The sequence below is a fragment of the Sorex araneus genome, chromosome X (assembly GCF_027595985.1).
Source record: "Sorex araneus isolate mSorAra2 chromosome X, mSorAra2.pri, whole genome shotgun sequence".
Taxonomy (NCBI): domain Eukaryota; kingdom Metazoa; phylum Chordata; class Mammalia; order Eulipotyphla; family Soricidae; genus Sorex; species Sorex araneus.
In genome coordinates, this window is record NC_073313.1 from 132,192,880 (window position 1) to 132,220,436 (window position 27,557).

Genomic DNA, 27,557 nt, shown 5'->3' on the forward strand with positions numbered 1-27,557 from the left:
TCTACTCTGGAGAGCCTGGGGGAAATATCCAGTCTGAATAACCTTGCGCTTATTTCCTTCTATCCCTGAGTGTCTAATTTTATATGCTTATTGTGTGTTGTTCATTTGCACATGCCCACCATTCTCCCTCAAAAATATGGATATTTTTCCTAAAGTGTATGGAGTATTATAACATTCTCGTGGAGGGATGTGTTTGCGAATGTTGTATGAGTGAAAAACAAACTCGAAAATGTGTGAATCTGTATCTGTACCCTCATGGTGACTCACTAATTAAAGAATAAAATAAATTAAAAAAAAAACAAAAACTGGACCCCATCTGTAGTGTAATAAACAGGCTGTGCTAGTCATACTAGCTTCCCAATCTAAAAACTGTTCTCTAGAAAATAAAGATCTCTTTTTTTTAAAATCCAATTGTTACTGATTTCTAGATAAAATGAAAAAGCTGTCTATTTCACAAACTACATCCTGAGGTTGCTGATGTTTGCAATTTCGGTCAGGATGAGAACTGAGAGGATATAAAATTTTATGTGGGGCTGAAGCAATAGTACAACAGGTAGGGTGGCCTTCCATGTTGCCCTCCTGGGTTTTATCTCTAGCATCCCAGATGGCCCAATGAGTACTACCAGTAGTAATTATGCGGTGCAGAACCAGGAGTAGTCCCTGAGCATCGCCATGTGGATGACCCAAAAAACAAACAAAAAAATTTTAGCTGAGATATCAATATGTACCCCAAATCCAAAATATGGTGGTCATAACTAAGCATTTTTGCTATTACACATTTTCAATTAATGTAAAATTTTCAAGATATTTTTGATAGCAAGAGATACTTCTTTTCTGTCCCCTCCCTTCTCCTGTGTATACTGTTGCTGCAGTACATGAGATAGCACGCATGCTTGCTTGATTGTGGTGCTCACATATATGGTGGTATAACTTGCTGGAGGTCACAAATCAGGTTCTGATTGCATATTTGCCCACGGTCATTGGGGAATCCCACACTTTTTGTTGCAGTGTTTGTATACATGCTTGCAGAGGGTCACACACTTCAGTTGTCGTACTTACACATGTGCTAGCCAGTGATTCACACTCCTAACAGTGGTGCTCACACAATCTTTTTAGTTGTGGATTTCACTAGGAATTTCCCACTTTAATTTGCTACCTGACTGTGGTACTGATGGAATTGCTGGTCACATCAGGGATAACAGATAACAGTACTTGCAAGCACAAACATTGTAAAGCTGCCAGAATTGTGCTTAGCGCAAACTCACAGCTTCACAACTGTGAAGGAGGCACTTTAGCTATATGAGCTAACTCTCTCTACCCATCTCACCAAGGTACACAAACAGCAAAACTCTTAGGATCCCTATTAAGAGCATGTGGGTGGCATCAGAGATTGAACTCACAGTCTCACACTTGCAAAACAGGTTGTTTTAAGTAGTGAGTCATTTCCTGGCCCCCGTAGCTAGAATGTTAAGACCTAAAGGACATTATCTACAAGAAAATAATACACTACAATTTTAATGGGAACAGGTATATACTTTAAAGCTTTATTGTTTTTAGATTGACTTCTTTAAGTCAGATTCATTAAGACTAAGCAATCTGTATGTGTTTATGGTTCAATCCTTCAGTTTTTAAATAGTATTTTGTATGGAGGTACCAGAGTTCAGTTTATCATGAAAAGGTATTTAGTTTTTCTCCCCAGTTTTCAGTGATTATTAATAAATAGAGCTACCAAGAAGTTTGTATATAGGCTCTTCACTTCTCCATGGTAAATACACAGGTAAATATTGAATCTGATGGTTAGTATATTATTTTCTTAAAGCTTCCTTTAAAATATTAGGTACAATGAATTATAGTACTATTATAATTGGGTTTCATGCATAAAATGTACCAACATCACACTTTGTACCAGTATCCCACTGCGCCCTCCACTATTGTTACCCCTAACCCTGATCCAACACCACAATGAGCTCAGTTCTACAAAAGACTGTCAATTTCTGTTGACTTTGGTCACATGTTATTTCCTTACTATATCTCCTATATTTAATTTTATGAAAAATCATTTCTGCCATACTTATACCATTTTGCATACTCACCAGAAGTACTTGAAAATTTCAATTGCAAAATAATTTTGAATATAATTATATGGCAAGTTTTTAAAATTTTAGACGTTATAATAGGTATTTACTGGTATTTCTGTGGCTTTCATTTTTAATTCTTACCAACTAACTGTACTGAACATTTTTTATAATATCTAGTCAACAAGAGCTCAACTAAAGAATCTACACATTCTATGGCAGCCTATCCGAATAATACTTGACTCAGGCATAAAGTTTTCCTATAAAATTCAGAAATTATTAAAGCACTGAAAGAGATAGAGTATTTTTAAAAACCTTACCTTTTCTTGCCAAAACCAAGCCCGCCAATCCTGACACTGTAATCACTCCAATTTTGGGAAGGAAATCTTGAGGTGGATTCTTCAGAAAGTCATATGCATCTCAAGAAATCAATTAAAATGAATATAAATGACAATACAACTGGGCATTACATAATAACAGATGGTTTACAGATATCAAAAAGTGCTACACAAAATAATGACTTGAACATCAACTTAGAAAGCTGGTTACTCATACAAATTAAAATCTTCCTTCCATACCTGATTTAACAATATGTTTTCTTAATAATACAGGCATTATTTCTCTTAAATGAAATATGACGTCAAAGCACACGACCTAACAATGATTTTTTTTTTGGTTTGTTTTGGGGTCACAGCTGAAGATGCTCAGGAGTTACTCTGTCTCTGCACTCAGGAATTACTCCTGATGGTGCTCGGGGATCATATGGAAACCTTCAAAGGAACCCAGGTTGGCTGTACACTTGGCAAGTGCCCTACCTGCTGTATTATCACTCCAGACCCAGTTTGTCTGGTTTTATCTATTCAAAGATTGGAAGGATCCAATAAGAACTGAAGTTTTCAATAGGGAGCTTCAATAATAGTCTAAGAGTACACATAGCTACTATAATCTCCATGCCTATACTCCTTAATAATCTCAAAGAAGCTACTGATCTTAATTAAAAACCCATGATCAGCATGAGAAGCATGACAAAAAGATATGAAGAGGGAACAGAAAACCAAATTTCTTGGCTTTATATGTAAATTGTTTCTGATACCGTACAATACAAAAACACACTCTCCTAACATACTTAATTATTTAATGGTGATACTGTGGGATCATCCCCACTACTGCCAGACCAGATAAGATAGGTATCATTCAGCATAGCACAAGCACCACCATTTCTAAGTATCAGTCATCCTGTACCCAAAGCTTGCTTAGTGTAAAATTTATACAGTCATGGCCATGGCCTTGAGGCATATCTCAGGATTACAGAGTTAGCTAGAAACCCTGATACACAGCAGGATGTGGAAACCTTCGGTCAGTCGGTCCTCGGAGAGAGATGAAATATGAACTCCCAGATGGTAACAATCAACAGGAGTTTGACATGGCATTTGCCCAGCACAAACCAGCTGGAGGGAGCCAATCAAGTAAAAGGTCACCAGGAAGTTAGCTAAACCACCAAGAACTGGGCAACTTGCAAAATCAGGGATAAAAAGAAGGGTGCGAGAACAAAGGACAGAGTTACTCTCCTACTACAGGGGACAGCCCTGACCAGTCAGCTTTCTCTGGTTTCTGAACTAAATGCTTGTGCCGAATAAAACTTTATACTACAAAGCTCATTTCTTTGTGTGGTCTTTCAGATACAGAACCCTAACAATACTAATTTAGTAATAGTCTTTAATACTGCTAAGGAATATAATTTTGAATTACTTCCTATGCAGCTTCAATAATATATAGGTCATTTACATCCTGAAAAAAATTAGGATTTTTAGTTAGTCTGTTTCACACACAATTAGTCTGACAGTTGATATGAATATTAGGACATTATTGATGTTGCCAAACACCATTATCAAACTAAACTATACTAGAGGCTGGAGAGGTGTATAGCTGGTAAAGTATTGGTCTTGTATGCAGCCAAACTGGGTTAGATCCTGAGGACTGGAGCCATAGCACAGCAGGTAGGGCGTTTGCCTTGCATGCAACCAACCCGGGTTCGACTCTCAGCATCCCATATGGTCCCCCGAGCACCGCCAGGAGTGATTCCTGAGTGCAGAGCCAGGAGTAACCCCTGAGCATCGCCAGGTGTGGCCCAAAAGCAAGAAAAAAAATGGTGGTTAGATCCTTGGCACCTCCTATGGTACCCTAATCCCCAACATAAGCAACCCTGAGAACAGAGCCAGGAGTGACCATTGAACACTGCCAGGCATCCTACCCCCCAGAAAACCCACTAAACTATAAGCAAATATAATTGCTGCCCACTAGTTTAAATATTCTAGGGTGGGCGAGGTAGCATATAGTGTTTCCAAGCATTCAATAACAAAATATCATATATTTTAGAAGCAATTAGCACTTATTTAATGCAAAGAAAATAATAAAAACATGTTTCTAATTTATAATTTAAGAGTATATAGCCTGGGCGCTGAGTTAGTAAAAATACAATAGAATATTTCCAGTTACCATGGTTCATTCACCTACCTCTTCCAAATTGTGCTGTATCTAGTATCCGATTTTTCACAAAGATATATACACCCTAAATAAAAAGGATGGGGGGACATTTGCATTTTAGAAGATTTTTTAATTAAATCAAATATTCTGTCTATGATACTGTATTACAATGCTGACTTAGCCAAATAAAAACCTAGTTTTCCTAATTATGTGCCCTAAGGACACGTCAATTTTTTTTTCATTTTTCACTTTTTATGGATAGCTAACATGGATAATAACTATTAATTTTGGGCTGGAGCAATAGCACAGCGGGTCGGGTGTTTGCCTTGCACATGGACAATACGGGTTCGATTCCCAGCATCCCATATGGTCCCCTGAGCACCATCAGGAGTAATTCCTGAGTGCAGGGCCAGGAGTAACCCCTGTGCATCACCAGGTGTGACCCAAAAAGTAAATAAATAAATAAATAAATAAATAAATGTTAACTTTGTCTTATGAGACAATAAAGTTATGGCTATAAAATAATCAAAGCATCTCACAGAAAATATACTAATGAAATACAAAGTTCTATTATATTATTTCATAAAGCTAAAAATGAGCAGTATTTAAATAAAGCATGAAGAGAGATATATATTTCAGCTTAGAAGCAATATCCTACTAATATACACCCCGAAGCTATAATGATTTGCATAGATAAAATAAAGCAAAATACCTAAATAAAAGAGCTTCATTATTTAACATTTTACTGTGCATTAGAATGAATAAAATGCTAAATATGATCTTTATCTAAGGACAGAACTCTTCTTATACAGAGTAGTATTCATCTAGTATTTATATAAGAATAAGAATTCTCTACAATTCAAGTTTATATTACCCCAGTGAATAGATTAAACTTTTTAATAAATAGTTTTACTTGTTTTTAATGTATTTTAAGAAAAGGTAAAATTTAGAAACTTTTATTGAATTATAGTTATATTACAATTACATCATAATGAAAATAAAGGCATGTAATGATTTATCCATAGTAATTGTCCACAACCATGGTGTACTCTTAATGAAAGAAACAGAAAACACAACCCAAACACACGCCTCCTTTTCTGAAGTAGCTGCTATGAAATCATGCAATGAAAACAACCAAAAAAAGGATATTTAAAGCAAAGAAAATGGAAATAATTATATTGATAGAAAATAAATCAGTACTGCTATGGAGATAGCTTGGTTTCTAATTACTCTTTCTCAATTTTTTCAGTGATCATAGACGCAAAGCTTCATGCTATTCAATTACCATGTTTAATTCACTGTCACTGAGTTATTTTCCTTCAGGGACTGTATCGAGAAAATTTCAACTTCAGTTGAATGAGAATCATTTATTATTGAGAGATCTGGAAAATCTCCCTTAGATGTCTTAGGTGATTGCCACCTAAAATTTAAAGACACTAAGAAATCGGGGCAGGAACCGAATGTGCTCAACATGCTTCTATGTCTAATGTACCACATAAATTGAGTAAGAATTACTATTAAAGGTAGATAACACTTTTAGAAGAATATTGTAAGGGAAAGTAATTTATATCAAAGATGAAATGAATTTTTAATCACCCCTTTTCAACCTATTTATCTCATTTTATAAATAGGATACATAGCTCTTTAAGTCTTAAATTGGTAACATTGAGTAGCAGCTGAAAAACTTCTCAAAAATAATCTCACTGAGTTCAAGTTTGAGAAAAGGCAGGAAATTAAGTCTCAAAGCAATTTAAATCTGAATAATCTGATTCTTGGCATATAGCCCCAGGGCTATTATTTAGATTACAATTAGTTAAAACAATTTATATTTTGATTAAATTATTAAGAGTGTGGAGCACAATTAGTTCTATCAGAATTATATGACACATAGACTTTTTCAAAAAAACATCATATTTATCAGATGTTCAAAATAATCTGGAATGATGTGAATGTATATATGTTATTTAATTATAATTAATTTTATGCATTCATTTGTTTATGTACAAAAATCCAGTGAATTTTCTTTTTTAAAATAATGCACTGGGACCACCGAAATAGCTCAAAGGGATCCCACTGGGAGTGACTCCTCAGTATCAAACTAGGAATAGGCCCTAAGTACCATTATGATGCAGCCCCCAAAACAAAATAATAAAAATGATGACAACAGCAGTAGTCAGTTAATAATAATAGTACATTAGAAGGCTGGGGATGGGACCAAGGAAGACAGTGGTCAGGAACACATGCCTTGCATACACAAAGAACCAGGCCTGATCCATGGCCCCACTTGAACCCTTGAGCATCACTGAGAGTAAATTTAGTGGTCCTTGAGCACTATGTTCCAATCTCAAGCAACTAGGTGGGCTAGGAATGCTGCTCAGAGCAGAGCAGTTCGCATATATGACAACCTGAGTTTGATCTTTGGCAATTCAAAGAAAATAAATGCTTATTTTAATTTTGCAATGTTTTTAATTGATTGAGTTTATGATTTACAATAGTGTGAATGATGATTTACCATACACATAATTCGAACACCACACTTAAAAGCACAAATAGTACAGGAGGTGCTTACCTTACATGCGGCTGGCCCTGGTTAGATCACTAGCACCACATGGCCCCCCAATCATTGCCAGAAGCGACGCCCGAGCATAGAGCTGGGAGTAAGCCCCAAGTACTGTTATGTGTGGTTCAAAACCCCCCAAAAATAAATTTAAAAGAACTAGGTTAACAACTGAATAGGTTAGATCTGAAAAATGTGGTTACTAGATCAGAATAATGAAAACAATGGTAACAACAATATTTATGAAACTGACACTGGAGGATGTTGATATGATGATGATGAAATACCAGTACCTGTATCAGCTTCTTCAACCATTCTATTGCTGGATAATGCTGATTGAAGGCAAAATATTAAAATAAGGTGAATTCTACTTTTGCCCAACAGCTAACAATAGGCAGAATGGTCATTTGAGCTAAGTCTAGCAAGTGGTCATTTTGCTTAAACAAATACAAAAAAATTCAGAAGTTATTCAGAATTTCACATGAAGGCCAGTGTTTGATCGATGTTAAGTGATATAAATACTTAATGAGTTACTTTAATACACAGTAGTGGTATAGCAAATGTCTTCTTAAACTTTTTCCACTAGTGACCCCTCTAGGCCTGAGAAAGTTTTACACAACCATTGGATATACAAAAATGTAAATTAGATACAAATCATTTACTGATAATGAATCATAAAAATTCATCTTAAAATAAAGTTTTAAAAAGTTATGTGATCTCTCTAAGCTGCAACACCTGAAACTTTGTAATGTGCCTGTCAGCCTGACAGGGGATGGGGTGGGGGTTGACAGTTGGCAGAAAATATGGGAACACTGGTGGAGGGAAGTTGATACTGGTGGTGAGATTGGTGTTGCAATATTATATGCCTAAAGCTCAACTATGAACAATTTTAAAAATCACAGTGCTTTAATAAAAAAAAAGTTAAGTGATCTCATATGGGGTCATAAGTCACGGATACAATGGATTAAATATGGCCCTAAATTCTTTGCTCATCCTTCTATTTAGTAGTATCTAATTTACCTCCCTGGATTGACTTTGGAGATTTCACAAAGGAATGCTGTAGAAATGGAATTCTTGGTCATCTGAGGATAAATATGAGGCATGTGAAATTTTGCCTGAGGCCTGTAGTAATAGTTTCTCTAGAAGTCCTGAACTGCCCAGGTAACTTATTTGACAACTTTGAAACCACCTTTTCTAAGGGGCCATGTATCAACTTCCCCAATGGAAAACGACTTTCTAACAATCTTTGATAAGGTGCCAGGCATGTGAATGTGGTTGTCTTAAACTGTTCAGATGAGCTCATTCATGAAATGGATAACCTTCATGTGGTACTAAGATCACTTGATCTGATTCTTGTGTTTCAAGTGATCTCAGTCAACACCACATGAAACATAAGAATTACCTTTCAGAGCTCCAATCAAATTCCTGACCCACAAAATCATTAGACAAAATAAAAATCATAGAAAGATTGCTATTTTAAACTTCTAGATTTGGGGGACTTTGTTACATATTAGTGAGTAACAGCAAACAACTAGTATGTAATACATGTCAGAAACCATTATGGGAACTGGCTTACCTTGCACCAACCTATATAACAACCAGTTGTAGAACGGATGGATGTAAAGCCCATTTGTAAATGACCAGGCTGCTCCTGAACATACTTGTACCGCAGAGGTGGTGCAGTATAAATGGGAAGCTATAGGCAAAAAAGAAAAGATCTCATGTTAACTAAAATGTCTTCCTTCCTTTATCAGCAATATGGCAAGAGGAAAGAATGCTCATCAATCTTCCCCCTAAAACAACTAAAAATGCTATTATTTTCAAAAAATCATCTTAAATGGAGGCTAGGAAGATAGCTGAGGGGTTGGGGATTCCTTGCAAGTTCAAGGACCTGAGTTCAAAACCCTGGACTCCACATGGTCTCGCAACACTGCAGGAGTATGATTGTGTTGAGACCCACGGTTGCTGGGCCGAGGCAGCTCCACACCCCTTGCTCTAGCACTGACTGATTGGTCAATTGTCAGGGGAACTGGTCCCTGGGTCCCCAACACAATGACTGAGAGCCTCCATCTCCAAGTAAGGAGAAAACATCATAATAAATTAAATATAACATTTTAAACTGCTTAGAGACTACTCATTCAGAAGCCATTAGTAGTGAAGACAAAAATCTACACAAATAAATAAACCAGTTTGTACATTGGTATCATTTGCTGTAAAACAGGGTCCTGATAAACACGATGTCCTTTTAAAGCATGCACTTCAAAGTGTTTAACATTCTCAAGTTAATGGTAACTGGAAATAAACAGTGTACTTCAAGTCTCTTTGAAAACTGAGCATTTCGAGATTGGGAACAAAGTGGAGAGGAGAGCAACAGTACATAAAAATTGACAAACAAGAACTCATAATCTGCAACATAAAACCACTTGGATAATCTGAGAAATCTCAAATTGAAAACACAGAAAGAAAGAAAAAAAATCAAGCTGAGACACATTTACAGTACTCCAGGCTAGTATCTCTGACATGGGCCTTTATCAGAAGTAAATAAATGCCTTTTCTCTAAAGGAAGCTAACTAAACATCAAATAAGTATAACAGATAAAGTTCTAAGAAATATGAAATCAGTTTTTCTGCAGCAAGGGAAATTTAGAAACACAAGCAAGCAACTAGACAAGAAGTAGCAGGGGTCCAAAGTGATAGCACAGTGGGTAGACTGCTATCATGCAGGCATCACACAGACAATCCAGGTTTGAGCCTTGGCACCTCATAGGGTTCCCCAAGCCCCAGGAGTGATCCCTGGGCATATAGACAAGAGTAAGTCCTTAGCACCGCTGAGTGTGATTCCAAATTTTTTTTAAAGTAACCGAAACATTAAAAAAGATTCAAATAGGATAAGGTGTTTGCTTTGCACATGGCTGGCCCAGGTTCTACCCCCAGGATCCTATAGTCCCCTGATCACCACCAGGAGTGATTCCTCATTACAGAGCCAGGATAACCCCTGAGCATCACTGGTTGTGATCCAAAAAGCAAAATAAAAAAAAAATGATTCAAATAAAAAAGAATGTATATCAGAACATATGTACTACTAAATACATTTTTACCTTTATAGAGAAGAATGTAGGGAAAATTTACTAAAAGCAATAAATGGCACATACTACCAAAGCTAATAAAAAAGAGAGAAAATCTAGAAATAGAATTAAAAACTTGAAGAATATGATATGTGTAGTAGAGTGAATACAGCCGTGAACTAGTAGATCTGAAGAAACTATGCAGAGGAACAAAAATTAAATGACAGAAACATGGAAGATAGAATTAGAAATACATAATACATATATGTATATACATATACATATACACCACACACACGCACATATATTTCTGTGTGTAGAAGAGTTCCAGAAGTTAGAAAAGAGAACTGGACAGAGGCAGTTTATAAAAAGAGCAACTAAAAAACTGTTGATAGATTAAAATCCAATATATCCTAAGTAAGGTAAATGAAAAGCAAGCCAGAATTAGATAAATTACAGCAAAACTCCTTAGCATCCACAAAAAAAGACATCTAAATATATCCAAAGTGATGGGTAGGGCACTTGACTGGTGAAAGATATAATAGCTGAGAATTTCACCAGTCAAGGAGGAATACATGTACACAGATCCAGGAGACCAAAAGAATGCCAAACAACATAACTCAATAAAAACCAAGAAATACCAAACTCAAAATGGAAAGAATCAAATTGAGAAATAGAGTACTTAAAGGGACAAGAAAGAAATAAAGCCAAAAACACAAGGAAAATAACACAAAATCAACACCAGAGTTCCCAAATTAATCTCACAAGCAAGAAGGAAAATGGTGATACATTCAATGTTCTGAAAGAAAAGAACATCCAACCAAGAGACCTCTATCCTGAAAGACTATCACTCATACCTGAGAGGGATAAAAACATTTGCAGACTAAAGAACAAATGAAGACATTGGTTGCAACCAAACAGTTTTGCTATAATTACTGAATAGTCTATAAAATACAAGTGTTGAACTGAAAGAACAATAATACAGGAAAAAAGGCAACAAATTTCTTTTTAAAAAATTGTTTTTAATTTAATGAATCACCATGAGATAGTTACAAGCTTTCATGTTTATGTTACAATCTCACAATGATCAAACACCCATCCCTCCACCAGTGCACATTCCCCACCACCAATATCCCGGGTATAACCCCCCCTTTCCCACCCTCCTCCTGCCTCTATGGCAGACAATATTCCCCATACTCTCTCTCTACTTTTGGGCATTATAGCTTGCAACACAGACACTGAGAGGTCATCATGTTTGGTCCATTATCCACTTTCGGCATGCATCTCCCATCCCAACTGTTCCTCCAGCCATCATGATCCCTTCTCTATTCCGTCTGCCTTCTCCCCTCCGCTCATGAAGCAGTCTTCCAGCTATGGGGCAATCCCCCTGGCCCTTCCTTGTATCTACTGTCCTTGGATGTCAGCCTCATGTGATGTTATTTTATACTCCACAAATGAGTGCAGTCCCTCTATGTCTGTCCCTCTCTTTCTGACTCATTTCACTTAGTATGATACTCTCCATGTTTATCCATTTATAAGCAAATTTCATGACTTCATCTCTCCTAATGGCTGTCTACTATTCCATTGTGTAGATGCACCAAAGTTTCTTTAACCAGTCATCGCGACTAATTTCTTAACATCAATAATCTCCCTGTTCACGAAGGGCTCAACTTTCCTATACAACGGAACAGAGAGGCTATATGCATCAGGAAACTTTTATTACTAATGGGAAAAAAAACTTGAGTTTGCATAATAAACAAACGTTACAGGCGAAATGATGGAAAGCAATCCGAAACAATAAAATGACAGATTTTAAAAAGCAGGGACTGCCATAGTCATATAGGATAAAAGAGCATTCAAGCTAATGAAATTACTAAGAAATAAAGGGATAAACAGATCCAGTGGATTTAACTCTTTATAAAAATGAGATATGCACAAAAATGAAGGACATCGACATTTATAGAGCAACTGCTAACAGATGTGAAGAGGTATATCAATGCCACGTCAATAACAATGGGAGACTTTTAACAACCCACTTCTGTCATGCAGCACAGCAAGGATTTGGAAGCAATACAGGTTAATTTTATAATCTTATAGATGAACAATGGCCTGAAAAGGCTGAGGTGGCCATACATATATTAGACAACATAGAATTCAAATTTTAAAAGATTATAAGGGACGGGGGCTGGAGAGATAGCATAGCGGGCAGGGCATTTGCCTTGCATGCGGCCAACCTGGGTTCGATTCCTCCGCCCCTCTCAGAGAGCCTGGTAAGCTACCAAGTATATCTCTCCCACAGGGCAGAGTCTGGCAAGCTACCCATGGTGTATTTCATATGCCAAAAACAGTAATAAGAAGTCTCATGATGGAGACGTTACTGGTGCCCGCTTGAGCAAATCTATGGGCAAAGGGATGATAGTGATACACTGATACAAGGATGGGGAAGGTTATTATCTAATTATCAAGGGTTCTATATATCAAACCCTTACACTTGGACCAGAGAAATAGTACATTTGTGTAGGGTATTTGACTTGCACAAGGCTAACATGCACCCCATAATATCCCCTGAGCATTGCCAAGAGTGATCCCCGAGTGCAGAGTCAGGAGTAACCCCCTAAACTTCATCAGGTGTGGCCCCAAAACCAAAAAATGTATTAAGAACCAAGAAATCAACAAAAAGGGTTAAAGACACATACCAAAAAACCTCTTATGTCACTACTAAAAGACATAGAAGACAGAAGGAAACAAAAGCAAATCCCTATTCATGAATCTGAGGATTGATACTGCCAACAAGACATACTTCCCAAAGTACTATACACATTCACTGCATTCCCGAGAAAATTACCTATAACATTCTGTAGAAAAATAAAATTCCAAAAATAAAAAACCAAAAGAATCCTAGCAAAAAGGAAGATGGGAGGCATTTTCTTTCCAACTGTAAATTATAATATAAAGCTAGAGTAATCAAGGCAGGTTGGTACCGCAATGAGAACAAACTTCTAGACTAATGTCATATAACTCAGATCCAAAGATATATCCTCAGCCAAACTTCATTAAAGGAATGTTAAGTGGAGCAAGAAACTGTCTCAAAATGTTTCTGGGAAAATAGTTTAGTTGCAAGCAAAAAAATTAAAAAAAATCTCAGTCCAGTATCTCATACTTAACACAAAAGTCAATTCATCTCAGTCTCAGATCTCAGTTCATACAATGATACCAATAAAAGCAAAGGCAGAACCCTTTATAAACTGACTCTAGCAGCATCTTCAATGAGTTAATGCCACTGTCCAAGGAAACACAAGTAAAGCAAAGTTAAATAAATAGGAATACACCAAATTCAGAGGCAAAACACACAGCAAAACAAAGGATGATTAGGGTACAAAGACAATCCACAAACTGAGAGAAAATATTTGCGTACCCTTCATGTAAGGAAGCATGAATATTCAAGATGTATAGAACATCTATAAAACTTAGCAACAAAAAAAGCTTAAAAAATGGACTGTGCGTCCTCCCAACTCTGGTTGAAAGCTGCATGTTGAAGGTAGACTATAGACCAAACATGATGGCCACTCAATGCCTCTATTGCAAACTACAACATCCAACAGGAGAGAGAACAAAAGGGAATGCCCTGCCAGAGGAAGGGTGGGGTGGTGGGGGTTGGGGTAGGGGAGGTGGGAAGGATACTGGGAACACTGGTGGAGGAGAATGGGCACTGGTGGAGGGATGTAAACGAAATGCAAACATGAAAGTTCATAAGTTTGTAACTGTACCTCACCGTGATTCACTAATAAAATTTTTTTAAAAAATGGCCTGTGAAGATGAACCAACACACCTTTAAGAAGACATACATATGGACAAATTAATTCACCTAGGTTTCAGCTCACATCAGTCAGATTGGCAAAAAAGACTGGGCCAGAGCAAAAGTATAGTGGGTAGGGTGCTGGCCTTTGGTGCAGCTGACTGGATTTAATCCCCAGCATCCCATATGTTCCACCAAGACCCAACAGGATTGATCTCTGAGCGTAGAGCTAGAAGTAAACCCTGAGTACTGCTACGGGTGGCCCACAAACAAAAAAAATAAGAAAAACAATAATCTATGTATGGAAAATGGAATGTTCACTGGTTCAATCTCTTTGGAAAACAATATGGACACTTCTCGAAAAACTAAGAATTTAACCTCCATAAAACCCAGCAACAGTACTTCTTTGCCTCTAACTGAAGGGCTCCCAAAATACTATTTTGAAAAGACATTTGTGCTCCTATGCTCACTGTAACACTATCAAAATACCCAATATTTGGAAACAATAGATGACTAACGAAATTGTTTTATATATAAACAATGGAATACTACCCAGGTATAAGAAAAGAAGAAATCATGGTATTTTCCGGCATTTGGAGAGTATTACATTGGGTCAAGTCAGTCAAGGAAAGGAATAGATTTAGAATGACAACACTCATATTTGGAATATAAACAAAATAACTCTAGAAAAAATAAATCTGTACAGGAATGTGGTAGACTGCATAATGCTTTTGCAAAACAATATGGTTATTTCTTAAAAAAACTAACAAAAGAGCTTCCATATTACCTACAAATTCCACTACTTGGCATTTACCCTGTAGCACTGTAGCACTGTCCTCCCGTTATTCATCGATTTGCTGGAGCGGGCACCAGTAACATCTCTATTGTGAGGCTTGTTGTTACTGTTCTTGGCATACCAAATACACCACGGTAGCTTGCCAGGTTTTGCCACATGGGCGGGATACTCTCAGTAGCTTGCCGGGCTCTCCGAGAGGGATGGAGGAATCGAACTAAGGGTCGGCCACATGCAAGGCAAATGCCCTACCTACTGTGCTATCGCTCCAAGATGGAAAAATTTAAAAAAGGAAATATTGGCAACCAAAAAAAATTAAGGGGGCTGGAGCAACAGCACAGTGGGTAGGGTGTTTGCCTTGCACGCGTCCGATCCGGGTTCGATTCCCTGCATCCCATATGGTCCCCCAAGCACTGCCAGGTATAATTCCGGAGTGCATGAGCCAGGAGTAACATCTGTGCGTCGCTGGGTGTGACCCAAAAACCTCCCAAAAAATTAAGAAAAAAACCCTCATTCACTGATAGTGAGAATGTTATCTGGAAACATTCCATCAACTCTGGAAAACTGTATAGAGTGTAGACTACATAATACTTTCACAAACAATACGGTTATTTACCCTAAGGGTCCAAAAACTCTATTCAGAAAATATATTTTGCTCCCATATTCACTGCAGCACTACTCATGATAGTTAAGACCTGTATCCAAGGGCCCAAGAACAATGACTGGATAATTTACCATTACACTGATGAAACTGGATGGGGATAATACTGAGTTGAGTTTTAGAAAAACTGGAGAGCCACATGCAAAAAAAGAAGTCAGATCCCTATTACCACACCATATACAAATAATAATAATAACAATAACAACAACAACAACAATAATAACTACAACAATACATTTTTATTTTGGGGGCTGCACTCGACTGTGCTCAAGGCCTGGTCCTGACTGTAATTAGAGATCACTCCTGGTGGGCCTTAGGAACCATATGGGGTGAATTCACATCTAACGAAAAGGTTGGTGGTTCATGCCTACCCAGGAACAAAGTGTTGGTGCTACACTCCACGTGTATTTGGTGGCTGAGAGCCACCTCCCCATCCTCCCCAGGCCTCCCCAGCAGAAAAACAAAGAAACAGGAACACAAACTGATGGCGGAAATGGCCCATTTAATGCAGACCTGCTAGCATACTCATAGACCATCTGAAGGGGTTTGAGGTATAGGACTGCACATACATGTGATTGATTATTTACAGAGGTAAAACATTTCAGCAGAGGCAATTCTCTTGGGGAGATTAACTCAAGAAGACACTCTCTCTCCAAGGGACATGTATATTGCTTTCCTCTTTCCCTTAAGTTGTACATATTAAACAATAAGTTTACTTCTTATTAATACTTGTAGTTATTTGGATAAACACAGTAAGAGCTACAGATTCCAAAACAGTTCTCTGAGCTGAGAGCAAACAAGGCTTTTACCGTAAATCCCAGACTAAGTCTTCTGGGCAGTTAAACATACAGCTGAGACTAACTTCTTTTTTTAATTTTATTTTTAATTTATTTTTTAATGGGGCTGGAGCAATAGCACAGCGGTTGGGCGTTCGCCTTTCACGCGGCCGACCCGAGTTCGATTCCTTCGACCCTCTCGGAGAGCCTGGCAAGCTACCGAGAGTATCGAGCCCGCACGGCAGAGCCTGGCAAGCTACCCATGCGTATTGGATATGCCAAACACAGTAACAATAAGTCTCTCAATGAGAGATGTTACTGGTGCCCACTCGAACAAGTCGATGAGCAACGGGATGACAGGATGACAGTGACTGAGCAATATTTATTTTTTAATAGTGAATCATCGTGAGGTACACATATGTATTTTGTATATATAAAAGTTTACATACTTACAAACTTTTATGTCTGCGTTTCAGTCATACAATGATTGAGTACCCATCCCTCCACCAGTGCCCATTCTCCACCACCAATGATCCCACCAGTATCCCTCCCACCATTCCCTCCCATCCCAACCCCCACACACTCTGTGGCAGGGCATTCCCTTTTCTCTCTCTCCCTCTGAGTGTTGTGGTTTGCAATAGAGGCATTGTATTCGATCTGTAGTGAGACTAACTTCTTAATGATATCTCTAGGGTCTTTTTGGAAGAGGAAGAGAATTATCCTCCATTCTGGCTGAGTGCCAGCAGCATCCGCGTCTGCCATCTGCCATCTCTTAAGTCCTACCTCGAGGCATTGCTTGCTCATTCAACCTTCCAGTCCTTGTTCCCATAACTCCTTTAGTAGTTACTCGTACCCTGAACTGTGCAACTGCATATGTAGCTCTACTAGTTGCACCTCACACTGTACACTTATACCTCCTGTCACTGAGTGAGCCCTCAGGGCTTTGTGCGTGTATGTGTGTTCTAGCTCTCTCACCCTTCTTTCACTCCTTCTCTTCTCTCATCTTTCTCTGTAGGGACAACTAAGGACAGCTTCCCACTATGTAGTCAAGTCTACTGAAAAAGCTTGATGACTGTTCAGTAGGGTTGCTGGAATACTAGCATTCCCACTCTGCAGGTACCTGTGGCAGATGCGACTAATCTGAACCTCACACCCCAGACACTGCCCAGGGAGACCAAAGTGGGTAGAATAGGTAGTCCATAGCAGCCTCTTTGGAAGTCAGTACCTCCCTCACTCCCTGCTTCTCCTATGAACATGATTTAAAGTACCCTAGAAGACCTATATCTTTTGGAGAATAGGATAAATCACCTATGACTTGACATATATCATATATATACACATTGGTGCAAATAATTTGGTATAGCAATTATGAAAAACATTAGGGATGTTTCTCAAAAAGTTAAGATATATGACACAGGACTCACATTTCTCAGGATATATCCAAAGGATGTAAAACCTGAATGTTAAAGTGGCTATCTTCATCGCAGACTTTGTCACAAAAGGCAAGATAAGCGGGTTTGATCCCTGGCATCCCATATGGTCCCCCAAGTACTGCCAGGAGTAATTCCTGAGTGCAAAGCCAGGAGTAACCCCTGAGCATCGCTGGGTGTGACCCAAAAAAAAAAAGGCATGATGAGGGAAACATAGTGTCCCTCAATATACGAATAAAACATGCGGTGTATGTACATAATAATGCATAATATGAATAACATGATATATAATATAATATGATATATTAGTATACTAGCAATATGAGTACTATAAAATTTAGGGATTATGTTATGATCACATTTGCATCATATTTACATTATATAGTATTCACAAACTTTTAATTACCTGCTCTGGTTTCACTAGCTGCATTTTTAGTTCATCTTCTTTAGCTGCATATACAACTATAGATGTGCATATCAGACTTGCAGGAATGGTTGTCAGCTTTCCAATCTAAAAAATATTCATCAAAAAGACAGTATAAATTGGGGACTTCTGATAAACACTTTCATTTGATTATATTAAACATTCCAAATGACTTCATATACTCAAAATTCTCATGATAGATGGTAAAGTCACTATCACTGTCATCCCATTGTTCATTGATTTGCTCAAGCGGGCGCCAGTAACGTCTCCATTAGTCCCTGTCGAGTGGTAAGGTAGCTCAATGGTGTATTAGGGGCTCTTTCAGGGTCAAGGGAATGAGGACCGTCATTGTTACTGTTTTTGAAATATCGAATACACCACGGGTAGCTTGCCAGGTTCTTCCGTGAGATGGTAAAGTATTACTTATTATTTGCAGCAAAACAATTTTATTCTGGGACTAAGGGGAGGGAGCAAGCAATGCAGTTAATAAAGAAAAAAAAAAAAACCTGAACGGCTCTCACAAAGGGTCTGTATAGAATATTCTCCTCGTCCCCTTGTTCTAAAGTTTTTTTGTATATATAAAAGTTTATTCCGGGAGTTGTCATGAAGAAATTTGAATTTTTGGCAGTCTTCTCTCAAGTTCTTATCATAACTTTTTGCTCCTATTGAATCTGGGTCACTGTCACTGTCATCCGTTGCTCATCAATTTGCTCGAGCGGGCACCAGTAAGTCTCCATCGTGAGACTTGTTACTGTTTTTGGCATATTGAGTGGGCTGCTGGAGTGATAACACAGTGGTAGGGCGTTTGCCTTGCACACAGCCGACCAGGGTTCGATTCCTCTGCTCCTCTCGGAGAGCCCAGCAAGCTACCAAGAGTATCTGGCCCCCACAGCAGAGCCTGGCAAGCTACCCATGGCGTATTCGATATGCCAAAAACAGTAATAACAAGTCTCACAATGAAGATGTTACTGGAGCCCGCTCAAGCAAATTGATGAGCAACTGGTTGACAGTGATAGTGACAGTGACCTGTGTTGAATCTGGGTAGTGTCAGTTAATTTAATCAGGTCTCAAGTTTCAAAAGATCCTTTTTGAACAGATGACTGGTTAAAGAAACTTTGGTACATCTACACAATGGAATACTATGCAGCTGTTAGAAAAGATGAAGTCATGAAATTTGCATATAAGTGGATCAACATGGAAACTACCATGATGAGTGAAATGAGTCAGAAAGAAAGAGACAGAAATAGAAAGATTGCACTCATATGTAGAATATAAGTAGCAGAGAGGTACAAGCTAGCAATGTTACAACTTCTGGAAGAAATTTCTCTGGGCTTAGTTACTAAAATACCAAAATACAGAAATCCAAAACCTTGTGGCCGCTATTGTGACCACAGACCTCATATCTCTTCATTCTCAGCAATGGAAAACAAATTATCAAATGCTTCCTTCCCAGCAGGTCAAACTTGGGGGGGGGGGGACTCTAAACAATAATAGTAAGTTTTTTGGGTTTTTTTTTGTTTTTTGCTTTTTGGGTCACACCCAGCGATGCTCAGGGGTTACTCCTGGTTCTGCACTCAGGAATTACTCCTGGCAGTGCTTGGGGGACCATATGGGATGCCGGGGATCGAACCCGGGTTGGCCGCGTGCAAGGCAAACGCCCTACCCGCTGTGCTATCGCTCTGGCCCCAATAATAGTAAGTTTTTTGTTGAAATATTGAAAGTAATCAAAGTAAAGAGAAAGTAAACTGAAATTTATCAGCTATACAGGCGGGGTGGGAGGCTGGGGGGGTGGGGGGAGGTTTACTGTGGTTCTTGGTGGTAGAATATGTGCACTGGTAAAGGGATAGGTATTTGAGCGTTGTGTAACTGAGACTTAAGCCTGAAAGCTTCGTAACTTTCCACGTGGTGATTCAATAAAAAATTTAAAAAAGATCCTTTTTAGCAATGATAATTAACTACTTCAAATGGAATAAAGCAATATGATAATTAACAGGGAGAAGTGAATCCAAAATATGAGAAATAAAATGAGATATATCATAGTAGTCACTTGGGATACAAATATTAACTGAGCAACTAGTGTGTGTCAGATCCTAATCTCAGTATTGGGATACATTAGGGATCAAAACAAATTCTTGCTCTTGTGTAGCTAATAATATTCTAGTGGAGCAGAGACAGGCAATAAATACACTAAGTTATATGGTACAGCTGGTCCTTCAACAACACGGGTCTAAACAACCAGAGCTGACTTACTTGTATATTTCTTTTAAATATGTTTCATTCCAATGGTGAATGAACTTGTAGTAACCATAAAGTGTATGGTATCATATATGATACCTATATATATATACATATATCATATCATAGTACATATCACTCTAAAGGACCCTCAAGATTCTTCTTCCTACTCTTTAAAGCAAGGCATTCCTGTGCTATGAATCAGTTACTAGTGTTATAAAGTATAGCTCAACTACTTAAGTGAATCTCTTCATTCTTCATTGCCTGATGCTAATTTACTAATGGAGAATTTATTGAGCACATAAGTCAGACTGTGGCTAGTTTCTAAAGATGGAGCGATAGCACAGCGGGTAGGGCATTTGCCTTCCACGCGGCTGATCTGGGTTCAATTCCTCCATCCTTCTCAAAGAGCCCGGCAAGCTGCTACCTTTGAGTATCTGCCCGCACAGCAGAGCCTGGCAAGCTCCCCGTGGCGCACTGGATATGCCCAAAACAGTAACAACAAGTCTCACAATGGAGACATTACTGGTGCCCGCTCGAGCAAATCGATCAAATCGATGAACGAGGGGACAACAGTGCTACAGTTAAGTATTGTCCTCAAAGTAGCTTCAAAGTTTAGGAGTACAGAAGAAAAAATGCCCTCTATTATTAAAATAAGAGCCGAGAGGCCAAGGGCACTCTTATTACAGGAGAACTGTGTGCTTAGCAAACTGGGAGAATGTACACATGTCTGATAAAGGAATGAGCTATGAGCAGGAACAAAATAGAGGACAGTGGGAAGGAGGGACACAGAGCTCAGAGAAGAGCAAGGAAAAAGAGGCTTGGAGTGCAACAGTTGCGAGGGCTTGGGGGAGATAGGAGATGGAGCTGAGAGGGGCAAGCAAAGCAAACGTTCCAACCATGAGGGCTGCGGGCTCGCAGAGACCAGGATGGAGTGCCATCTTGTGTTTTAAGCAAGGAGGGGGACAGCTGGATTTGCCTTTTAGTAGAAACAGTGGGGGCCCACGGGAAAAGCGGCCAAACCAAGTGCATGGAAACCAAGCCAGGGGCAGTGAGGCCAGTCAGAAGGGTGTTCGCGGAGCAGAGCCATAGCACAGCTCGTCTTGCACACTGCCAAGCAGGATTCAATACCCGGTCCCCCATAACGTCCCCCACCCCACCCCCGAGCTTGTCACGAGTGATCTCTGAGCGTAGAGCAGGATGCGGCGTAAACACACTCAACAAAGACGGGAGCTGGCGATGCACAAAAAGCACGTGAGCAAGAACTGCAGAAATAAAGCGAGAAGCACGGATCGAGCCCGATACTGCGCCCATCTAAACATCAGCCAAACACTGTTTTGTGGGTACAATGCTACTCCCTTGTGATTCTTTTAAAAACAAAGCATTGTTTGCCATACAAGGGGCCCTCCCTGGTTTTAAAGCCTGTATCACCAAGGCTTCGCACATGTTTACCCAAATTTCGCGGGTAATTACATTATTCACAATTACATGATTGTGAATTACATTATTCACCATTCTACCCATTGCTCAGCCCGGCCGAGCACTTGAGACCCGATGCATGCATACCTGGCGTCTGCGGACTACTGTTTTAGAAATCAACTACTTGGGGGCCGTCAGCGAGCAGCCACACAAGCCAGCTCCGGTCCACACCGACTCCTAAATGAAAGCGTTTTTCGCCATTTCCGAATTCAGACGCCACTGACACTCTTACTCCAACTCAAACAGGAGAAGACCCAGCAGCGTCGCTCTCACGGTCTAGGCCACAACAAACCCAGTTGGGACAACGTCCTTCGAAGGCTCGCAAGGCTCCACCGCGGAGGAGTCCTTTGCCCTCAATGCAGACCCAGACCCAAATCATTGCCGGCGGGCTGGCCGGCGGCCATTTTTTTTATAATTATTTTCCGGTTTTTAGAGACCCTTCCCTGCCGGGGATCGGGAGAGAGCGTTTTGGGAATGAAAGGCTTACGAGAGGGCTCGCGACCGGGGGTCGGGAATGGCAGCGTGCCGGGCTGAGGAAACGCGACCGGCGAGAGGCAGCTGTGTGGCGGCTGCTGCCGTCCAAGATACCCCGACCCTGCCGGTTTCTCTCGCAATCGCACCCACTCCGCTACCTGCCGTGCCGTGCGCGGCTCCCGCCTGACGCTAAGGGGAGCCTGTGTGGAGTCGGCAGCGCGCTACCGGCTCTCAGAAACCGGGCGAGGTCGGTTTGTTTTCACGTACCTTCGCAACCGCCATATCTGCGATCGTCTCGTCGCCCAGGGCCGTACGGGGCGCGGCGAGGGCCAAAACAGCTCCAGCCACACCCCTTCGCCGGCCGCCCGGCCACGCCCCTCGCCCGCGCCGCCCGCCCCCGCCCCTTCGCCTTCCGGCTCCCGCGGCGCCGGGGCTTTGGATAGGGCCCTCCGAGGCGTGTCCGATCCCTGTCACCCCGCGCCCCCAAGGGACTGATGCCTTAACTCAGAGCCAGAAATAAGCCCCGAGAGGACAGCCGGGGGTGGCCCCCAGAGCAAAACACAGAACTGGTCCTGGCTCGCATTTGGAAATGTCTTTTTCTCTAGACGAGTCCATAGACTGTGCAACAGGGAATAATCACAGTTAAGGGCTGGAGCCGTAGCAAGCGGGGAGGGCATTTGCCTTGCACGCGGCCGACCCGGGTTCGATTCCCAGCATCCCATATGGTTCCCCCGAGCCCCGCCAGGAGTAATTCCTGAGTGCATGAGCCAGGAGTAACCCCTGTGCATCGCTGGGTGTGACCCAAAAACCAAAAAATAAAAAAAAAAATTAAAAATAAAAATAATAATCACAGTTAAAAATCCTGAGACCCGCCAAACAGCAATTGCTATAGGGAGAAAGTTCCCGACGACTACATCAAAGAAAGAGAACTGTAAAAAAAATAAATAAATAAATAAACTCTTTCGAGGACAACTGAGTAAACAGTAAACAGCAGTGGCTTCCCAAATGGCACTAGGACCGAGGAGGACCTGGACAAACAGCGGGTGAACAAAGGTACTAGCGAGGTACCAGCGAGCCAGCTGGAACTACTTTGTCCCTCCCCGCTCTCCGTACGAACGTTTGGGCGGAGGAAGTCGCGGATGTGGCGGCCGCGAAGGTCGGGAAGGCCAGCAAACGTTACTCAGGTCCTTTGAGCGCAGGTGGCTTTTCGAGTGACTCTACTAGGGCTCCTTTTAGCTCCGGAGCAAACAGGAGGGAGTTTCGTACCGGGGTGCCGAGAGAACGCGCGCGATCGGGGAGTCCGGAGCGTTAGGTGCTCGTGGCCCGCCCGGCACGGCTGGTCCCCTCCGCCCGGAAGCGGCGCGTGCCCAGTGCCCGGCCAGAAGCTGGCGGTCACGCGCGTGCCGCGGTGCCAACTGGCGAACGGCTTCCCGAGGAAAAATGGCGCTGGCCGCCCGAGGAGCGTCAGCAGCCTTCTGGGTCTTGATCTGAGAGGACACGAGAGACCTGAACGCTGATCCGGGGGGCTGCCTGGCGGGACGCTTTTTTTAGGACTTTATTTGGGGTGGAGTAGACCAGGCTAGAGACGTCCCCGAGGCTCCGAGTCCCCGAGTCCATCACTTGAGTTGGATTAAAAATGTCAGTTTCTGGGGCTGGAGCGATAGCACAGTGGGTAGGGCGTTTGCTTTGCACGCGGCCGACCCGGGTTCGAATCCCAGCATCCCATATGGTCCCCTGAGCACAGCCAGGAGTAATTCCTGAATGCAGAGCCAGGAGTGACCCCTGTGCATCGCTGGGTGTGACCCAAAAAGCAAAAAAAAAAAAAAAGAGAGAGAAAGAGAGAGAGAAAAGTCAGTTTCTTCTGGATTCTGTAATGGAGGGGGAAGAGGTTTCCTTTAGGGGGGGTCAGTGTGTACCGGAAGTGGCTTACGTGGCTGCTAGCTGCTGTTCCCTAAGTAGATTGCAATAACCATAGTCTAAAAATGTCACGTATCTGCGTGGCGCCTTTTCAGTCTAAAAGGCCCTGCTAGGCTAGCAGGAGAAATAAATGGGAATGACGTAGTTCAGCCAAATTTGGATTTTGGGTAAACATCTTTGGAGCATTTATATACAAAAGCTTTAAAACCGAATAAGGACCCCTCTGTAACAACATTGTGCTATCATGAATACAGAAAGTACCAGTGAAATAAACCAATATTCAGCCGATGTTTAGATTTTTTTGTCTGCTTTCCTTTGGACCCCCAAAGTGTTTATACTAAAATACAAATCTATGCCCTTCCCTGCTTAAAACATGTATTGGCACTTCATCCTGGTCTCTGGGATCCGGTCAGACTCCTATGGAAATAAATGCTTGACTTACATAGACTTTTCAGCTTCATTTTCTCTCAGAAGCCCTCCTAACAACTCTTTGACTCCAAGCCTTTTCCCCTGCTCAGAAATCTCAGAACAATAGAATAGAATTGAGAGCCCATAAATAAACCTTCACATATATGGGCAGTCAGTTTATAAAACAGAAAAGAAAGTCTCTTTGGTACGTAGTGCTTGGGTAATTGGGTTTCAGTACAGCTGGTGTGGACCAAAACCACAAAAAAAATTGAAATTTGACCACTAACACCATGCACAAAAATAGTTCAAAAAGATTCAAGGCATCAATTTTAGAAATTAATCCATAAAAAATCTGAGAAAATATGGGGACAGTGCTCCATGATATTGATTGGCTTCAGTGATATCCTTGTGGATATTTTCAAAAGACATATAGTGCTCCCTGTTGCATGAACGTTCGTGCAATCGGAGGCGCTGAGGTAGGAACGCAGAAGAAATGCCTTGATTGGAGGACTAAGGCTCGCTCTGGCTCTTAGCCAAGGCAGAGGGCCTCGTGGACCTCCTTTTATTGATCATGGTAGCTCTAAAGGACACAATATAGTGACGTCACCAAAGGCATCAAAAATTGTTACAGGGAGAACATTGAGACAATGGAAACATATTGTTTCCTTGTATGGGTAGGCCTATAGCCTCAGGAAAAGAATACAGAACTGAGAAGGAAAAGATATAAAACGGAAACTGAAACCTTCTACAGGCACCTGGATACAAAACCAAAACTGAAACCTTCTTCAGGCACCTGGAATCTGCATCCCAAAGACTATGCTGGACCAGAGCCTACAATTTACAATATCAAAGGTCAGGCCTGGCTAACACCATCTGCATGTCAAAGACCAGCCAGGCTTCTGTGAGAGAAGGAAAAACTGCTCTTTTCAGTATGCTGAAATTATTTTTCTGAAGGCAGCTTGAAGGGGGAAAATGTTCAGCTTCATCCAAACCAGTCAGGACACACGAGAAGTCTCGCCCATTTTCATGGGTCCCTATGTTCCTGTCCGTAGTACGGTACAGTCTACATGGGCTCGCCCTGGTAGCTCAGTCCAGCCCCAACAGCTCCCCAAATTCAAAAATTCCAAAACCACATCTCCATTAAAAAATGGGGAGTATTCCAAATGTATGACCATCTAATCTTTGATAAGGGAGCAAGAGATGTGAAGTGGAGCAAGGAAAGCCTCTTTAACAAATGGTGCTGGCACAACTGGACAACCACATGCAAAAAAATGGGTTTAGACCTTGACCTGACACCATGCACAAAAGTCAGATCAAAATGGATTAAAGACCTCAACATTAGACCACAAACCATAAGGTACATTGAAGACAAGGTTGGCGAAACCCTCCACGATATTGAAGATAAAGGTATCTTCAAAGGTGACACGGAACTAAGCAATCTAGTAAAAACAGAGATCAACAAATGGGACTACATTAAACTAAAAAGCTTCTGCACCGCAAGAGATACAGTGACCAGAATACAAAGACTATCCACAGAATGGGAAAGGATATTTACACAATACCCATCAGATAAGGGGTTGATATCAATGGTATATAAAGCACTGGTTGAACTCTACAAGAAGAAAACATCCAACCCCATCAAAAAATGGGGCGAAGAAATGAACAGAAACTTTACCAAGGAAGAAATACGAATGGCCAAAAGGCACATGAAAAAGTGCTCTGCATCACTAATCATCAGAGAGATGCAGATCAAAACAACTTTGAGATACCACCTCACACCACAGAGACTAGCACACATCCAAAAAAACAAAAGCAACCGCTGTTGGAGAGGATGTGGGGAGAAAGGGACCCTTCTTCACTGCTGGTGGGAATGCCGACTGGTTCAGCCCTTCTGGAAAACAATTTGGACGACTCTCAAAAAATTAGATATTGAATTCCCATTTGACCCAGCAATACCACTGCTGGGAATATATCCCAGAGAGGCAAAAAAGTACAATCGAAACAACATCTGCACATGTATGTTCATCGCAGCACTGTTTACAATAGCCAGAATCTGGAAAAAACCCGAATGCCCCAGAACGGATGACTGGTTGAGGAAACTTTGGTACATCTATACAATGGAATACTATGCAGCTGTTAGAAAAAAGGAGGTCAAGAATTTTGTAGTTAAGTGGATGGGCATGAAAAGTTTCATGCTGAGTGAAATGAGTCAGAAAGAGAGAGACAGACATAGAAAGATTGCACTCATCTATGGTATTTAGAATAACAGAGTGGGAGACTAACACCCAAGAACTGTAGAAATAAGTACCAGGAGGTTGACTCCATGGCTTCGAGGCTGCCCTCACGTTCCGGGGAAAGGTCAACACAGAGAATCGATCACCAACTACATTGTAGTCGAAGGCCATGTGGGGGAAGGGAGTTGCGGGCTGAATGAGGGCTAGAGACTGAGCACAGCGGCCACTCAACACCTTTATTGCAAACCACAACAGCTAATTAGAGAGAGAAAACAGAAGGGAATGCCTTGCCACAGTGGCAGGGTGGGGTGGGGGGGAGATGGGATTGGGGAGGGTGGGAGGGACACTGGGTTTACAGGTGGTGGAGAATGGGCACTGGTGAAGGGAGGGGTTCCCAAACTTTGTATGAGGGAAGTATAAGCACAAAAGTGTATAAATCTGTAACTGTACCCTCACGGTGATTCTCTAATTAAAAATAAAAAAAAAAAAAAAAAAAAATCAAAAAAAAAAAAAAAAAAAAAATGGGGAGTATTACTAAACTGACACTTCTCCAAAGGGGACACACAGATGGCTATGGCCAACAGACAGAAAACAAGGAGAGGCTTTGTATCATGGATCATGGATACAATCAGTGACAATGACCGGTCAACTCATGCTAATGAGAATGAGAAGGGCCAGAAGATATATCAAGAAATGAAAAAAATAAAAGTGCTGATGGGGACTTGGTGATACCAATCCTCAATTATTGGT

At 40.8% G+C, this 27,557-nt stretch overlaps 1 protein-coding gene across 3 annotated transcripts in view; it reads right to left on the bottom strand.

Moving 5' to 3' along the window:
* The window catches only part of APOOL (apolipoprotein O like), a 72,059-nt gene extending 48,426 nt beyond the window's left edge, over positions 1-23,633 (bottom strand). The window contains exons 1-6 of one of the 3 annotated variants that reach the window (XM_055120885.1): positions 23,515-23,633; positions 18,043-18,147; positions 8,693-8,812; positions 7,410-7,448; positions 4,590-4,644; positions 2,396-2,494 (exon numbers count right to left, since the gene is read on the bottom strand). In XM_055120885.1, coding sequence (XP_054976860.1) covers positions 2,396-2,494; positions 4,590-4,644; positions 7,410-7,448; positions 8,693-8,812; positions 18,043-18,066 — 337 coding nt within the window. In that variant the 5' untranslated portion in view covers positions 18,067-18,147; positions 23,515-23,633. Of the gene's footprint in view, positions 1-2,395; positions 2,495-4,589; positions 4,645-7,409; positions 7,449-8,692; positions 8,813-18,042; positions 18,148-21,861; positions 21,994-22,515; positions 22,628-23,514 lie in introns of those variants that run through there. The other 2 variants (XM_055120886.1, XM_055120884.1) reach the window with 2 other exon arrangements.
* Positions 23,634-27,557: the final 3,924 nt, after the last annotated feature.